This window comes from Glycine max, chromosome 13 (assembly GCF_000004515.6).
Source record: "Glycine max cultivar Williams 82 chromosome 13, Glycine_max_v4.0, whole genome shotgun sequence".
NCBI lineage: Eukaryota > Viridiplantae > Streptophyta > Magnoliopsida > Fabales > Fabaceae > Glycine > Glycine max.
Window position 1 is genome coordinate 43,333,716 of NC_038249.2, and position 18,381 is coordinate 43,352,096.

Genomic DNA, 18,381 nt, shown 5'->3' on the forward strand with positions numbered 1-18,381 from the left:
TATTTTGGGTCAACATATCAGACACTTTCGTATACGCCAAGATAAAACTAACCATTGTACTTTGTAATAGCACTACAAGTTAAAATTATTTGTGTCTTGATCTTACACTTCTGTGTCGGTACAAGCCTGAAGCCTAACACATTTTTTTTTAAAAAGAAATATGATAAATATAGAATAATTTTGACAATAATTTATATGATATTATTTTATGTGTTTATCTATATCATTTATTACATTGTAAAAATTTCTCTAACCCTTTCTCTTTTTTTCCTCTTTTTTTTATAGTAAAATTTATCATACAAGTATAATTTTTTCTTAAAAAAAAGGGACAAAAGAACGAAAAAAGTGTAAACATTCATGATAATCTTTCTAACTGCTTCAAGTATTAAAATCTGTCTTTTCATTTAATTATTTCTTATCTTGAGCAATTGACTTAAAAGCATAATGATTAACCATATTTATTAGTGATAATTAAACAATGACTTGTGGGATCAAGCAACAAATATTTTACATTCCCCCACCCTAAAATAAATAAAAATTACAACCGGTGCCTGCCCTTTTAACATTATGTAATATAAATATAACTGGTACCAGATTAAAATAATGATAATGATGTGAATCTGTGATGGAATGCAAAAGAATAAAAGCAGAGACAAAATATAATAGAAAAATACAAAACTATGTAGAAAAAAATAGACTAGTATACATTGAAAATGCTAACAACTGTCACCGACTGAATCCCCCGGCAACCCTCGTTGCCATTTACACGCATTCAATTCAAGTAATTAATTATGAATATGGACAAATACCAAAATAAAAAGAAGCTAAAAGGAAAAAGTAAAAACAAAAACCAAAGGCAAGAAGAAGAAAACAAATTAATAAGACCATTAACACAGTACACACCTCTGTGCTGTTGTTGTATGGTGGTGTACATTATTACATGGATCAAACGGTCCACTTCCAGATCTTGAACCGAACATCGACGTCACATTTGGCGTTAGAAGTGGACGCCGTCGCCGGTTTCTTACCGGAGGGAAGACTGACTCTGATTCCGTCGCAGGAGACTCTGATTCCGACTTTTGGGGTTTTCAAATTTCCCATCTTGGCCTTCACTTTGGTTTCCAAATTCACTTTGAGTGGCAACCCGTTCTTGCTCTTCATGCTGGACTTCAAGCGTGAGGCTTCGTCGCTTTGGAGCGCCTGGCCGGAGCTGAGGATGGAGCCTTTGATCAGCGTGGTGTTCTTCTTCGGGTGCTGGAAGCCGGGGACGGTGCCGTCGCCGAGGTCGATGTCGGCGGAGAGGATGGTGATGGAGGTGGGGTCGTAGGCGAAGAGGATCTTCTTGTTGGGGTTCGTGGCGGAGACGGTGATGTCGAAGCGGGAGTTAAGGGTGTTGGAGGAGGAGGTGAGGTTCAGGTAAGAGAGTTTCAGCGACGTCACGGTGAAGGTGGGGTGGTGGGGGCGGTAGAGGAGGTAGAACACCGTGCCGCCGACGCCGATCAGGAGGAGGAGGATCAGAACGGTGAGGATCAGCCAGAAGAAGAAGGTGCAGCAGCACCGGCGCTTGCTCCGGCGCCGGTGGTGGGGCTGAGGGCGGTAGGTGGGGCGTGTGGCGCCGTAAAGTTGAGCCTTAGTCGCCGGGAAAGATGGGTTGGCGGCGGCGCCGTTAACCGCGGCGGGCTTGGCCGATGGGTACACCCTGTCTGTCATGGCTGTGTGGTGTTACTGTTTTGTTTGGTGAAATGAAAAAAAGTGTGATGTTTTAGTGAGGAAGAGAATGAGGAAAAAGGGTGGTGTTCTCTTTGGATTAGAGAGTGTATGAGAGGGGGGGTTTAATGGGTTATTAGGAGGTTGTTTTGGGATAACTAGGGTTTAAACATTTGGAGAAGGTGGGGTAGGAAGGGGAAAGATGGCAACTTTCTAACCATAGCCATTTAGCTGTATCCAGCTCTCCCTTCTCTCTCACACATTCGGCGCGTATAAAACCAGCAAAATCCTCCTCACGCTTTCTAATTTCTATATCTCGTTTATCATACTTTAAGACTTTAACTTTAAGGTCAACTTGTTTTTCTTTCACCTAATGAAACCCACTCCTTTCTCACGTACTGTGCCTATTCAATGACATTTACGAACTAACTTAAGACAGAACGATTTTCGTTTTCTAATTACTCACCCACTAGGCAATTAATTAAGCATGAAGTTGCTGGCTACTCTAGTTTCATTGAACATTTCACATTAATATGCAAATTCATCGCTTTTTCTTTTAATTATTTGACAATGATTTAGGAACTTTAGCCTAATTTTATACCTATTATTAGCCTGTTTTTTTAAAAGATAAATATTTCATGAAAATTGTCCTCTACTAGGAACATGAGTTGTATACTCGTATTCCTAATTAAAGGTGCGAATAATTGACTACTGAGTACAGCTAGATGAATGAATAGTCTTCCATACTGTTTGTCAATTCAAACTCACCGTGAGTTATCTCTCCTTTCTCATATTCTATAATCCAATAATGTATAATTAATAACCCACATTACGTTGTTTATTAATTACAACTAAAAGAGATTATAAAAAGAAACAACTTAAAAACTAAAAACAAAAAAAAGCAGAACATACAAGAGTAATGTATTTTTTTAACAACCATAACCATTTAATTGAAATTTAGTTACACTTAAAATTCATCATTCTTCACATATGATGATAATGTATCTAGAAGAGAGTTGAATGAGCAAATTATAAATATTTTAATAAGTTAAAGAGTGAGGTAAAAACGTATCTCCTATACATACATAAACAGTAGTATATAATGAATTTAATTAAAATGTAGGATAAAAATTAAATTATCATCTAATTATAGTTATAAATTACTAGTAAAAAAACATGAAATTAACATAAATTAAGTTGAACTTGGTATAGAAATTACTAGTACTGTATAAGTAAGATTATTGATATGTTTAAGAGGGTGTGTTCCTAATATTATATATACGAATGAGATAAGGGTGCAAGCAACGCGCCTATATTGAGAGTGGAGCTGTTAATTTCTCAATCATTAGTGTGCAAGTGATGTGAGATGCTACCCCCTTCTCCTACTACTCCAACGTGCCAAAAACTAAAGCAACGAAGGCGATGCTCATTATGAAGCTGGTGACGGTGGCTTCATTGAGTCAATTCTCTGTATACCATGTTTGAGTTATTACCCTCAAGTCCTCAACTACAACACTTGTAATCTTCATACGCCCACGATTTCCCAAATCATTCATCACTCAAATATACTAGAAATTAGAAAGAAGGCATGCTAATTATTTATTAATTAATCTGCTACTTTACATGAATAACAACCAACGCTCAATTCTTAATCATAAATCACATATTTTATTTAATCATCATTCACACAATTAAAGTCGATAATACAAAGTTATAGCCAGCTGATTGAAAATTGGTTCGTCCCCTTTTATTTATTTTCGTGGCCAATCAAATTGATCTTATACACCTTCTATTGCTTATTTAGTTCTATACCTAATCATCATCATATCTACTTGGTGCATATCGTATATGTCCATTATTTCTCTTACCACGAGCGATTTAATAGTCCCTTTAGTTTTTTCCCCCTTCAGAGATCACAATATCCTCTATTGGATATAATATTCTCAATACTCAAACATGAGATCACTTGTTTGTGAACTATTGTTTCAACTTCACCTTTTTCAATTGCACAAAATTGTTGCACAACATCGTTTTCTTTGATGATTGTTTTTTTTGCTTAATTGTGTTTTTTTGTCCTCAATGAAATTTAGTTCAACAGTTAATTTACCCATTGCTTTGACACCAAGCACAAGATCAAAAGGGCACTAATTAATTTGATTTATGTATGAAAAATAAATAATATATAACTTAAATATGTGGGGAACTAAAAATGCATGTGTTTATACTACTAGTAAATATATAATATAATGTTGTAAAAAAAATTAATAATAAATTTATTTTTAATACTAATTGTATATAATTAGAACTTAAAAAATAATTTTGTTATTTAAACAAAATAATTAATATAGTAGTGTTGGTTGTTAAAAAACAAATAATAACTTAAATATGTATTTTATGTTGACCCAACGCCAATATTAACCCAAACCCCAGTTCATGTTGGCCCAACAAGCAACCAGACCCAGTGATTATCAATCGACTTCAAAACCAAACTAAGCCTAGGTCAAATATTGGGGGCATTTCAATTTAATACGTAATTGTTTTCATTGCCCACTTTTTTTCTTTTTTTTTTCCTTCTTTCTAAAACTTACAAAAAGAAAACAATATTAAACCTGGGCAACTTCACCGACACAAGTTAGAGTTTATTGTTGTTATTATTTTCGTGGCTATCAAATGCCCATTCTATAGGATATAGTCCGAAACGTTATTTTCATGGAGGGTAGAAGGTGAACGTTAGATACTAAATCTGACAACGCATCTTAAAGCAACTACCAAATCTTCTGGGTGTTGTCTATAGTGGGGACATTTCATGAAATTAATCCTACCGATGTTTATCTCGCAACTTCTTTCAATATCTTTTTTAACAGGCAAAACAAAATTTAATTAAGAAATGACTATTGTTTTCTGTTTATTATTTATCCTATTCTAATATATCTAGAAATGTTTGTTTTTATTGTTTGTGTGTCAATGATGCTCATGCAAAGATTGCAGAATTAAATTTTTGTAGTTCCAATTCATCGTTAAAAACTCCAGATAAAAACAATAGTATTATGTGTACACATATATGCATATATCACCTAATAATCATGTAACTTTTACTATATAATAATTATAACTGATGTCACCTTATTTTCTACAATTTATATTTTGATTTTATTCATATATATATATATTTGTCAGAAGCATTGTTCTAATGAAAATTGTTTCCACTTTTGTAACTTGTAAAAATCATTCATATAATATTTATCTTTTAAATACAATATTTTAAAATTAGATTAGTCAAAGAATTGGTAAAAAAATCATTATTTATTTGTTTAATTGTGGTTACTCGTGATGCGGAAATACCAATTTATACACTATGTTAAATAATAAATCAATCTAAAATTACAAAAATCAAGTTGGGTAAATTTTTAAATTAACATAAAATGATTTACATGTTTTACAAGATACATAATTTGTAAATAAATAGGTAAATGATAACAATCCATATGTGGACCTTATGTACGATTCTTTATTTACATAAACCATGTTTCTGAAAAAAAAATTTAAAAATACAAAAAAAAAACATAAATATCGTTTTAAATTGATTTTTATTCGATTTTGATAGCTTTATCAAATCAATTCAGCTCGTCGAGTCTAGTTTTAAAACTATGCTTTCCTATATTATTAGCTTTAACACTATCAGATGAATAATCTTTTCTCCCCTTTACATCCCATGATCCCATATTAATGTACAAATTTAAAATAACTACTATTTGATTTGTGAATTAAATTCCTACCTATCCTCACAATTTGTGGTAATAATTGACATACTGTCTAAAAAAATATTGGCCCATCATTATTACGCTTTTATATCTAGGACTTATGGTATTTGAAAGATATTAAACCTTGACTAACTTGAGTCAAATCGGATAGACCAACTAAAAGGACTAAGACTCTCTCAATACATTTTTTTTTTCATTTACTAGATTAGAACTAAAATGACAATATCTTATTCAAGGAAAATCAAATTTTTATCACTTGCACCAGTAGACGTTGGTGTCATGGTTATGTGTAAAGTTGCCTCAACAGATGAGTTTAAAGTTGAATTGTGTTTTTGGACTTGTGTGATAAGTTGTTGTCTTAGTGTTTAACATCACAAGTGAAGTTCAAAGCAAGTGATTCTTGCACTTATGGGATCTAATTCTGAAACAAAAATAGACCATTACCAACAAACAAACAAGAAATCCACTTTCATTAATTTTTAAGCTAAAACTTTTTTATTTAGTGATTCTTTAATCTTTTAGAGCATTCTTTAAATCTGTTCTCAAATCTTAATGCAACCCAAAAGTTTTTTAGTTTCCAAACCAGCACAGTAACATTGTACATTAAATTAAACCAAGAAAAATAAGTCAATCATGTGTTTGGGTGAATCATTTTGCCTCGATAAACTATACAGAAAGTCAAATGTTATGGTATTTGATTCAATGACTTGCTTTCGTTCAACCAATGCACATGCAATTGGCACGGTTAATTCAACGAGTCTCTGCCTCAATCAATGTTTATGTCATTCAGTACTTTGCCTCTTCCCTCTCTTTCTCTCTCTCAAAATCAAAGCACACTAACACAAGTCCAACCCCACCAACCCTCTTACAAAGAAGTTACTACTCTCTACTTTGTTGTTCAGATTGTACTGTGGTGTTTTTTTTTTTTTTTTGGGTTTTTATCTACTCTTAGTTCTCCGTCACTGCTCAGTTATTCTGAAGAACGATGAAAATGTCATTTGGCAATCATTAATTATGAAAATTAGGAAGCATGTGTGTCTCCTTCCTAAACCATTCTTTTCATTTCCTATTAATTTGGTTAGCATTTGTCGGTCTGCTTTTATTTGAGTCTTTTTCTCATAGGAGGCTGTCCCCTACAGTGCTTCAGCTGCCTACAGCTACCTCCAAAACTCCCTTCAATATTATCAATATTCTCCTAATTAGGTTGTCGGTGAAAAGATCTTCAGGATGGAATTGCAGCTTATTTTCCTGCTAATTAAGCTACATTTTGTTATATGTATTCCTCAGCTTCATGAATATGCTGGTATGAGCTTAATTTATGTCTTTTACTACTTACATGTATTCCATTTGAGTAGCCCATAAAATTTTAATGAACTTGAAATGTGGTACATTATACATTTATACATTTATAGAGTCTTTGTTTGTATGGGGAAATGTTCCCTTGTTGAAAATGAATAGATGGAAAACTAATTTCAAGCTTACTGGAGACTAGAGAGTGATATAGTCACAGCTTATCTATTTTGCATATTTGGATGCTCATGGGTTTTCGTATTGGTTCTCAGTGAGATTGTAATTTATAAATGAGTTTTGTCTTAGTTCCAACCTAATTTGTCCAAGCATGTCAAAATGGCTTACCTTTAACTTCTTAATATGCTAAGTTCTTTTTTGCTCATATTCACAATCCTTGAGTGGTAAAATGTGTTTATTGTTGAAGTGAAGATCGAAGCTCTAATATTGAGACACAAGTCTGTCTGGTCTGGTATACTATAGCAACGCAAGTCAGTAGTCAAAATTATTTGAGTGTGTTATTTGTGTTTGCTTACCATTCTAGGCACAGACAATAACATAAATATGATAATATGATTGTGCAATCATTAATAGAACATCATGCTCTGGATTATAGAAGCAGCAGGTCTTTCACTTTTTTTTTTCGGGTCACCATGTCAATAATTTAGCATTTTTGACAACCAATGCAAGTAATGAGCAGGTTTGCTATGATTTTAGAATGGACAAGAGAAGAGAAAAAAAAAAAAGCTTCAGATAAATGAATCTGAACATATGGTCTCTGTAATTCAGCTTTCTTAGTGCCACCTGAGCAGTTTTATTTCAACTTATTTAATAGTTTATAACTTCCTCTCTACGATGTTCAAACTCACAATTATCCATATTAAATTTCAAATTCTGTAGCCACGTATCTGCACCATTCGAGAATCAGCAGCCATTCAAGTATTGCATTCCCACCATCAGAATCACCTTCTGGAGTTCCCGATAGTATTGCACTTCCACCTTCCAAGGCATCTTCTAGCATTCCCAGAAGTATTGCACTCTCACCTTCCAAATCATTCCCCAAAATGAAATGGACGCACAGTTCTATGGACTATCCAATATCACACCATAAGCATCACCATTCCAGAATAAAGTCCATCAACCAAGTTCCTGCACCAACCTATCCAATCCACCCTCATACTCGTCAAGGTTTGATTCTCTGGAAAATAAAGTTCATGCACAATTTCAACATTTCTTGACTTGGAACACCCCAAAATTAATTACATCTCTTCTGTATACTTCTCTTGAAAATGTAGGTTCTCCAGTCTTCAAATCACAACATCCATCCTCTTCACCTATGAGCTGGAATTTAAATGCAGCAGCACCAGCACCTGCACCATCAACAACAGCTCTACCACACCACTTGAATGGTATTAAACATTCATTTTGGTCATTTCTTTTGCATGTGCTCCTTATATCTTGTCAACCCTGATGTCTAACTAGATTTAGCACCTCATTCTTTGTGGCATGCTTTGACCATCACCATCAGTGCCCTCTCCTTCACCTAGAATTTCACCTTCAGGTTCATCATTGAAGAAGAAAAAGACTCCACCACCAGCATATACTTTGGTTCTACCATCTCCACCGCCTAACAAAGGTATTAAGAGTCTAGACTTTTTCCCGCAACTGTAAAATTTTACAGGATTTTTATATTACACATTTACATTGATTGCTTCTTTTCAACAATCTCCACCAATTTATGTGATATGTATGTATTGATCCTGTTGTTCTAACAGATCCTATTCTTAATTGACCTTTAGATTGTATGTCGGTGACTTGCTCTGAACCCTTGACATATACACCTCCTGGATCAGCTTGTGGTTGTGTATGGCCACTTCAAGTTAAACTTCGCATCAGCATTGCAATATACAAGTTTTTTCCTTTGGTTTCCAAGCTTGCCAAAGAAATTGCAGCTACTGTTTTGCTGAACCGTAATCAAGTACGCATTGTGGGAGCTGATGCAACTAGCCAGCAGCTAGAGAAAACCACTATTCTCATAAACTTGGTACCTCAAGGAGTGATGTTTGATGATACAACGGCATTTTTAATATATAAGAAATTCTGGCAGAGAGAGATTCTCAATGATGCTTCTGCCTTTGGGGACTATGAAGTGCTCTATGTTCATTATCCAGGTTATACATTAACATAAGTTTCTTAAGACCATTTTGTGTTTGTATTAATATGAAGTCAATAAATGTAGTATATTTGGTTTTATTTATCCTTTTGGATAACACACGCAGGCCTTCCACCATCTCCACCTTCAAATGTTCATGGTATAGATGTTGAACCATACCCTGGTCGCGGCAACAATGGAACAATAGTGAAACCTTTGGGAGTAGATATCTCAGGGAAGAAAAAAGAAGGGGGTGGTGGAAGAATGGTTATTATGATCGTGCTGTCATCTTTTACTGCCTTTGTTCTATTCATTGGAGTAGCCTGGCTTTGTCTCTTGAAATGTGACTCCTGCACTCTCGAACCTGAACAAATTCCAGATGTCAAAATTCAATCCTCTTCAAAGCGATCAGGTAACTTAAAAGTACTGATTCTGTCAAAATCTTGATGGCACTTTAGAAACAGTAATATGAAAATTTATGTTTTCTATAATTTCTTTAAACAATTAAGCATCATAGTGATTTATTTCTTGCAATTAGAAATACTTCTATCCTTTGTTTGAAATCTTGTAATTCTAAGTGAACTGCTTACACCATAAAATGAAAGGGCTGTCATGAATGTTTCTTATGGAGTAGTATGACTGACACAAAGTGAATTACTCTTTCACCTTTTACAAAAGAAAACCTTGTGCTTGTTACTTTTAAACACTTATTTTTTGAAAGAGACTCCCGATTAGAAGGGCTCTGCAATGTCAGTTTCAATTATAAATATTTTTTCAATCTAATTTGTATTATTAGGCTACAGGTGGCTAGTGGTATGTACATAGATTTTTTGCACATCTAAATCTAATGTTAAGGAGCACTAAATCTAATGCTTGAAATACCTAATAATAGTCGGTAATCTTAAGGTGTACCTTTACTTTTTTATAATTTTAAAAGACCTAATTTCAAGGACAGAATCGATGTTTTACTCACTTTAAAATATTTCATCAATGCAGTTTTAAGTGTTTCAGGCTTTCAGCCATTCAGGTTGATATGCTAATCTAGTCTTTTACTTTTTGTGACTTCTCGGGACATTTTGCTTGGAAAATCTACATCTTCAAGTAGCTACAAGTAGAATTCACTCTAAATATAAAACTGAATATGTTGAAAGCAGGGACTGCCAGTGCTAGGTCATTGACTTATGGGAGCATGCCAGGTTCTAGATCAATGTCCTTCAGTTCAGGAACAATAATATACACAGGATCAGCTAAAATATTTACTTTGAATGAAATAGAGAAAGCAACAAATAACTTCAATTCTTCAAGAATATTAGGAGAAGGTGGCTTCGGTCTTGTTTATAAAGGTGACCTAGATGATGGCAGGGATGTGGCAGTGAAGATTCTCAAAAGAGAGGACCAGCATGGTGACCGTGAATTCTTTGTAGAAGCTGAGATGCTTAGTCGCTTGCACCATAGAAATTTAGTTAAATTGATAGGTTTATGCACAGAGAAACAGACTCGCTGCTTAGTCTACGAGCTCGTCCCTAATGGCAGCGTGGAATCCCACTTACATGGTAAGCAGCAAAGTCACTGATGATGAAAGTCACCAACTCTTTAGGAAGCCAATTCATAAGAGTCTGACTTTTGAATGCTCTAACTTGTTCCTAGGTGCTGACAAGGAAACCGAACCACTTGATTGGGATGCACGGATGAAGATTGCACTTGGTGCAGCTAGGGGATTGGCTTATCTGCATGAAGATTGTAATCCATGTGTCATACATAGGGACTTCAAATCCAGCAACATTTTATTGGAACACGATTTTACACCCAAAGTTTCAGATTTTGGATTGGCTAGAACAGCACTGAACGAGGGAAACAAGCACATCTCAACACATGTTATTGGAACATTTGGGTAAAAATCCCTTCCCAGCCCTTTTATTTGATGCTTATGAATCATGGACGTGATAGTCAAATGAGCACGTTTACAAAGTACTCATTTCACTCCAACTTCTCGTGTTTATCAGATCCCGGTGAACTTTTTTTTACACAGATATACATTACCATTTCTGTGCATTTCCTCTAGATGAAACTGATTTTTTGCCATTAAAATCTTGTTTTGCAGCTATGTAGCTCCTGAATATGCAATGACTGGTCATCTCCTTGTGAAAAGTGATGTTTACAGCTATGGAGTTGTACTCCTTGAGCTCCTAAGTGGAAGAAAGCCTGTGGATTTGTCACAGCCAGCAGGTCAAGAAAACCTTGTTGCTTGGGCTCGTCCACTTCTTACAAGTAAGGAGGGTTTGCAGAAGATCATAGACTCAGTTATAAAGCCCTGTGTTTCTGTCGATAGCATGGTAAAAGTTGCAGCAATTGCATCCATGTGTGTGCAACCAGAAGTCACTCAACGTCCTTTCATGGGTGAAGTTGTTCAGGCGTTGAAGCTGGTATGCAGTGAGTTTGAGGAAACAAGTTATGTAAGACCAAAAAGTTTTCGAGTTCCAGGTGGGAGAGTGGGCTTTTCAGAGTAAAACATAACACTGCCTCAGCCTTTTCTTATAAACCTGGTTAAGAACCAAGGTAGCATAATCTTCGTAAGAGATGCTCAGTACACGGGGCAAGGAATTTGAGTCGTTCAGGTTGTTTGTGTAGAGGGAGCATGAATTTTCAACTAAATTACATTTATGCAAATGATATTCACATACCCCTTTTTGATCTTTACTCATCAAGCCTGGACATATTACAATCATATGTCTTAGCCTCTACCTGTATGTGAAACTTTAAGTACATAAATCGACTCATACATCAAGCCAACTAGACAAAACAATGAGAAATCTCGGCATAATGAAACAAAACTAAATAATGTATTTCTGTTCCATTATTACTTTGTTTGTAGCTCTTTATGTCAACCAACTGATTAAGGACTATACACAATGTTGAGAAGTCTCCCATCGCCTGTCTCAATTCTTAAATATAACTTATATATCTATTGTATAACTTTATATGTATATTTAATTTTAAAATGAAATCTAATATGGTAAGATTGAGCTCATCCTTGTTAATATTCTTAATAGAAGAGTAGTACTAAAATTCATCCATTCTTTTTCTTAGCCAACTCAATGATCTCACTTTTACTAGCCTATCCATAGCACTACATTCTATATGCTGAGAAAACACCGATTTCTGTCCATCCATGTAGTCCCCATAGGAGAAAAAACCAAATTGCCACCCATTCATGTATCTGTGTTGGGATCCGGTTATCTAAACTAATAAGATAGCATTATAGCACTATATGATTTTTGACTCTTTGCTTTTATGAATAGTTATTATTCCTCTTAATAATATTTGGCATGTAATGGGAGGAGTGGAGGACAGTATCAAATCAACCAAATTCTGAAGGACTTCTACGTAAATTAATAGTACTCAACTCCATATGTTTTTATCCAATTTCTCAGTGGTCACATTTCATCAAAATTAAAACTAGTAAATAAATTTCAATATTATTGTCAACAAAGGAAAGGAACGTAGCTGGATGCCAAACAGCAAGAGTAACTTAACAAAAAGAAAACAAGCTACATTCCTCGATCCAATCCTAGCTACATTCACAGGTTCAGGCTTCCACTGTAGCGGCTGAAAATGTCATCCTATAGAAGCCTAGAGGATTCTATTACACATTTACACTGATTCTGATACAGAGCAGAAATTACAAATACAATAAATAACCTAAAAACACCATCAGAAGCTATGAAGAAGAACAAAAGGCTACTGGAGATATACCATTTTTCATTGATTTCCTATCTTCATGATATCAACAGTGTGGTACTGTAACAGCAAGTGAACTGGTTACACGATAAAATGAAATGGCTATCACATTAATACCTACGGAGTCGTGTAATGAACACAAAGCCAACTATTCTTTACATAATACCGTGTTCGTCACTTTAAACGGCATATGCCTATTTTTGGAAAATATCAATTTAAAATATTTTTTTTACTTTTGTTGTGTTGGAGTGTGACATAGACATAGAGTTTTACCAGTGATATGTATCTGGAAAATGAAAAACCTATTTGGCAAACTGCACTTAACAGTATTGAAGAGAAATTGATGTTTTAAAAACACAGTATTTTTTTAATTTGGGAGACTTCTACTTATGGGTTCTACATAATGTTATTCTGTTCTGGAACAATAAATATACAGAACCAGCTAACTAAGTTTTTCAAGAATATTAGAAGGTGGCTTTTTGGTCTTGTTTATAATGTGGCCTACATGATATGTGGTAATGAAGATTCTCAAAAAGATGACCGTGAATTCTTGGCAGAAGTTGTGATGCTTTGCCGCTTGTGCACCATACAAGTTTAGTTAAATTGTACAATATAAGCAGAGACACACACTCACTGCTTAGTCCATGATATATATTAACACTGTGCGTGCCTTACCTGAGTGCTGGATTCTAAAATGAAGTCGTAAAACAATTCCTCACCCGTGAGGAAGTGTTTCTTACATGCTATAATAGGTTCGTCACCGGAAAAAAAAATCAAAAAAACATCCAATGAAAACTTGGGTGAATTTCGTGTTCAAGAGAAGGGAAAGAAGACAACAAAACTATTTCAAATTAATTAGTTAATAAATTTAAATTTAGTAATTGTTTCAAATTATTAATTAAATTTATAAAAGATAATGTAATTATTAATAAATTTAGATTTAACAATTATATCATTAATATAAAATAATTCAAAATTACATTTTCAAAATAATTACTCAACCGGTAATTGGTCATCAATCTTGACCATTTATTATTTTAATAATATATTGTACGGTCTTAACCATTGTTTACCGGTGTACCTCAAAACAAACTAGTTCATATTAGAATTCGCCTACATTTCTGACCAAAACCCACATCGAATGGTATTATAATATCAGGTGAACTAACTGGTTACACCATAAAAAGAAAGGGCTGTCACACCATCACTTACAGAGCCGTGTGATGAACACCGAAAACTATTCTTTTGCCCTTTACTAAATAATACCGTGTGATCGTCACTTAAAGTGGCATACACCTATTTTTGAAAGAGTCCTTGATTATTGGAGGGCTGTAATATCAGTACAACTAATAATTATTGGAGAACTAATGTAGACTAAGTTGATAGTAATAATTAGGATTTTGTAGGTATCTTCTATAACTGAAGACATTTGTTAGCAGTTTCTTAACTTAAAATGTAACAAACAAATTTATTGGCAGTTATATATTGTTAGGTGATAAAAAAAAAGTTGGTAATGCAAACTGAAATGGTTGAGATGACAAATCTTAATCTGTTTCGTATAGAGATTTCCTCACAGATCTTATTGATCACATAGAAATAGTTTCCATTTTGCTCACAGCACTTATTTTTTTTAAAAAAAATGTTATATATAAAGAGAAAGTGATAAGAGAATGACCACTATCGAGCAGTGTGACCATATCAAGTAATTATCCAGCAGAATAACCACTATCATTCAATTTAACGTGGTCCAATGAAAAACACCTTAATTCACCTCAAAAAATCGAAAATACGTTTAGTATAGCACTAACATGTTTGTTCAGGAAAAACACTTATATGTGACTAGTTACATGACCTCTTCAATTTCAACTCCATAATGTTGAAATTTTAGGACATACGGATCAAATATCAATAATTATGAAAAATATATTATATTAAATGATCAAGAAGAGTTTTAGAAATATGATTCATAATAATTAATCAAACAAAAACAAACAAATCTAAATAACAGTTACACACAATTAGTTTAATGATTTTCTCAATTAAATCTGCTTATTTCTCATGGAATTTTTATTTTCTGATGGAAGAGAGGAAAAATTATTTTTTAATTTGGTGTCTATGAGACCATAATCATGTCTCAGGTTTTAGATTTGCATTATCCCTTAATGGACCAAATTAGTTTTCGCTTATTAAATTCATCAATTTTCTATTGATAATCTAATAAGTTCATCAAATTAAATCATTTATATTAAATTCATAAAAAATATAAATAACCAATATAAATATTATAATATAATATATAATCCAATTAATTAATTAATTAAAAATTATAAAATTCCTAACGCAGAATTATACTGTTATTTTTAATATATGTAGGGAATGTATACAGTGAGAAAGTCATTTTATATAGGTCATACAATTATACATTGATAATAAAGATTAAAGCTTTGTTAAAGTTACATGATTGTGTAAAACCACATGAATTGTGTATTCTAATTGAGTATTTTTTTTTTATCAAATTTAATGATCAATATTTATTTTTCTTCCTCTTGTATAATAAAGGATACATTTCTGTCCAAAAAAAATATAATAAAGGATACATTATAGTGTGAAAAGTTAAAAATTAACTATACAAATTATATTCAAATCAAATTTAGCTTTTTCAACTCAATCTTGGATCTTGCATAATCTGCTTCATATGCAATGGTATTGCTGCCGGCTGAAAAGTAATTATCAGTGGTTTGGGAAAAGCTTTGCTTGGATTGAAATAATGTTGACTTTTATTTACAAATTCATTTTGTAATCTGGCTTAACTCTAATAAAGGTCATGCAATGGTGTTCTTTATCTTCGAGCCTCCATAAGTGCACCAAACAAATCACACTAGTCATCAAACTCCACCCCTTGACCACGAGAAGCTCCATCGCACATCAATGCCATAACCAAACACCAGAAGTGCTGTCCAATAGTTCCGGCAACCACAATCGCACCCAGGAACAGGCTAGCACTCAAAGCAGATTCAATACATGTAGCAATTGCTACTATATTTGACTCTACCCTTCAAATAATTAATTTCATATCACCAGGTATTGCAGATGCTACATTTGATCTTAATAAAAGTTAGAGAAAAATATGTATTTTATAATAAAACACCAGATGTTTGTTATCTCTTCTCACCTATGTGGGACTTAGTAATGAGTAGTTCATGTGCTCAACATTGAGCATCAAATAATCTTTCTATTCATAACACCGTCCAAGGGTAGCTATCTTTGTCATGTTTGTTAGTGCATAACACTGGTAATTTTGACAAATGAGTGAATTGAAAAGAAACAATTTCAAATGATTTTGAGACTGCATGTCCTTGCTCTGCATGAAAAAGAGAAACAATAATTCCACTTCTCCAAAACAGAGTCTGTAGACAACATAGTTGTCCTGTTTAATGTGTTGAATCTTGAATTTTTCCATACAGAAATTCATGGATGCCCTCCTGTCGCTCTGGGTTGATTGCCCTTGTGTTTTCGGTTCAGTTCCTCGGTTCTTGCCTCTCTTGGTTCTGCCGCTGCCATCGAATTGAATAACAGCTGGCGAATACAAAGCCCGTGCGTGAGAATTAAGTCAAGGATTCACCACTTTCTCAGATTTACAAACAGTTAAAGCAAATCTGCAAAACAGAATCAAATCAACAATTTAGATTTATCAATTACAGATTATTCAGTACTTCCTAATTTTTAAATTATTAGTATTATTAGTACTAACCATGCATAAAGATATTTAAAGGTTACTAATAATCCGATTAATCATTTTTTACACACCTGCTTCACATAAACAGAATCAATAACCACTCAAAAAGCGAAGAATTTTTAAGGGTGAAAGAAGCCCTTCCAGATGAGGCAAAAGCCCGAGCCTTGGACAAAATTTTGAACTAGAGATTGCAGGGCTTTACCCCAAAGGGAGCCCTTCCAGAAATTCTCGAAGGCCTAAGATAAACTCAGGCCCAAGAGGGGGTTTGGAAATAGTTTTCAACCAGCAATAGACGCGCCTCGGTTAGAACCTCACTAGCTGCGTCATTGCCCCAAGCGCAAAGATGTTTAGCTCTGCTGTCTGACAAGTCATTTTATAGTACCTTCTGTCAGTCTCATCTATTGGTATAGTCGATGTGGGACTTCATGGCAATCTCTATGTACCTGTGTAGGCTTCTGAACCTTTAAACTTTGATTCACAGGCTTAATCAACTTGTTAACATGATGGCATGTATATTTTTCAGAACTTCAAATCTTGGATTAAGAAAAAGATGAAAAGGTTGAAGAGGAGACCCTGCTAGACAGCTAGAGGACCGGATGTGGTGGAAAGACTGGGAATTTTTCAATAGCCTCTCCCCTTCTCTCACAATAAGAAACTGCTTAAAACCTTTTTTTCCACCCCCACCCACTTGAAGAATGCGAGCCCCTAATCTCAACTTTCTCTTAACAGTTTCAAATGTTCTTTTTTCAATTTAATTATAACTGTTTTTGCTGATAATTGGATTTTGATTATTTATGCTGTATTATATATATTTGAATTTGTATATAGGCTACACGTTAGTGTTGTGGCGAGTAGTATGTGTACATTTGGAAAAATAAAACTATCTCTATCAACTCCACCTAATAATTTTGCTTACATAGAAAGCTAATTTTCGTGTATTTTAGTAATATATATTGATGAAAAAGAGAGGGACGAAATTAACTTAGAAACTCACCACTTCTTCCTTTTCCCCATATTCTTCAAGAATGGCCTGAACGAATTGAGGAAGACGAAATATCAGGAAAGGATCAAGAACGACCATTAGACTTTACCTTCACGTGGTAATTCTATTCCTTCATTGATCTTTTCTTATGTTAATTATCTTCTTTAAAATCCTTGATATGCATTGATCTATTAATGTGCGTAGCTAGTTTTTGATTCTTTCCTTCCCGTTGATCTAAGCTACATTTTCTTGGTTGAGATATGTGTGAGAGAGACTGTTTAATTTGTTTTCATGCTACATTACATGATGCATCGTCTCATCACAAACTAATCTTTACAATTCATTACCATTACTGTAACTGTAGTTAGGATTGTTTCAATTAGAGTAAATTTGTTGGAGTTGTTTTTTTATTATTGTTATTATTTGTTTTGTTTTTCATCATTTGTTTATAGTTCTCCTTAAAAATGTCAATAGAAATAAGTTTGACAAACACTTTTCCTTTTAACATCTTATCTTTTTTTTTCCAACATAAACTTGTGTTTTAAAAAGTGAAATGTTGAAAGGGAAGGAGTTTGCCAATCTTTTTCATGTTAAGATTCATCAGGAGGCACCACATGTTTACACCATGTAAGCAAATGTATTAATAAAGCATTATTTTAGATAATTTTTTGTCTGTGTAAAGGAAATTGTTGTTTTGAGCAAAAAAGTTTTTATGAAACATGCACGAACGTGTGTTGCTGCAAAAACATATTATATATATATATATATATATATATATATAATTTTTTTAATTAATGTTTACTTTAAAAAACAATAACCGTCCAAATGTGTTCGTGTGTTTGTGCTTTGTTTCTTTCGTGCTATTGCTGGTGTGTAAAAGAAAGTTGCATCCTTCTTGCTTTCTTGTTTGCGAAGAAACAAATAATACAAAAAAAAACTAAATTTGGTTTTATTTTGTTAAAAAAATCTTGAAAAAGAGAGGTATGGATCCTCCTTATGTAACAGGATTAGAAGGGGG

The 18,381-nt window shown here is 33.7% G+C and overlaps 3 protein-coding genes and 2 non-coding genes across 7 annotated transcripts; 3 read left to right on the forward strand and 2 right to left on the reverse strand.

Moving 5' to 3' along the window:
* Positions 1-683: 683 nt before the first annotated feature.
* Positions 684-2,541, reverse strand: LOC100784963 (NDR1/HIN1-like protein 13). The gene has a single exon (XM_003543546.5). The coding sequence runs from the start codon at positions 1,708-1,710 to the stop codon at positions 946-948; it is 765 nt and encodes a 254-aa protein (XP_003543594.1). The 5' UTR covers positions 1,711-2,541; the 3' UTR covers positions 684-945.
* Positions 2,542-6,173: 3,632 nt separating this feature from the next.
* LOC100775318 (receptor-like serine/threonine-protein kinase ALE2) lies at positions 6,174-11,587 on the forward strand. 3 transcript variants are annotated; one of them, XM_006595036.4, is made up of 9 exons: positions 6,174-6,771; positions 7,656-7,943; positions 8,051-8,164; positions 8,317-8,391; positions 8,555-8,926; positions 9,035-9,319; positions 10,059-10,460; positions 10,555-10,798; positions 11,009-11,587. In XM_006595036.4, the coding sequence occupies exons 1-9, from the start codon at positions 6,696-6,698 to the stop codon at positions 11,412-11,414; spliced, it is 2,262 nt and encodes a 753-aa protein (XP_006595099.1). In that variant the 5' UTR covers positions 6,174-6,695; the 3' UTR covers positions 11,415-11,587. The 3 variants fall into 3 exon arrangements, with proteins under 3 accessions (XP_006595099.1, XP_006595098.1, XP_003542077.1); XM_006595035.4 differs by having other exon boundaries at positions 6,177-6,771; positions 8,284-8,391; XM_003542029.5 differs by having other exon boundaries at positions 6,181-6,771; positions 8,284-8,391; positions 10,062-10,460.
* Positions 11,588-13,859: 2,272 nt separating this feature from the next.
* Positions 13,860-13,976, forward strand: LOC112998891 (U5 spliceosomal RNA). The gene has a single exon (XR_003264070.1). It is a non-coding gene; the product is annotated as a U5 spliceosomal RNA (small nuclear RNA).
* A 1,369-nt stretch (positions 13,977-15,345) lies between these two features.
* LOC102663233 (uncharacterized) lies at positions 15,346-16,713 on the forward strand. Its single transcript, XM_041007952.1, has 3 exons — positions 15,346-15,368; positions 16,110-16,190; positions 16,538-16,713. The coding sequence occupies exons 1-3, from the start codon at positions 15,346-15,348 to the stop codon at positions 16,671-16,673; spliced, it is 240 nt and encodes a 79-aa protein (XP_040863886.1). The 3' UTR covers positions 16,674-16,713.
* On the reverse strand, positions 16,576-16,726 carry LOC112998888 (U4 spliceosomal RNA). The gene has a single exon (XR_003264067.1). It is a non-coding gene; the product is annotated as a U4 spliceosomal RNA (small nuclear RNA).
* Positions 16,727-18,381: the final 1,655 nt, after the last annotated feature.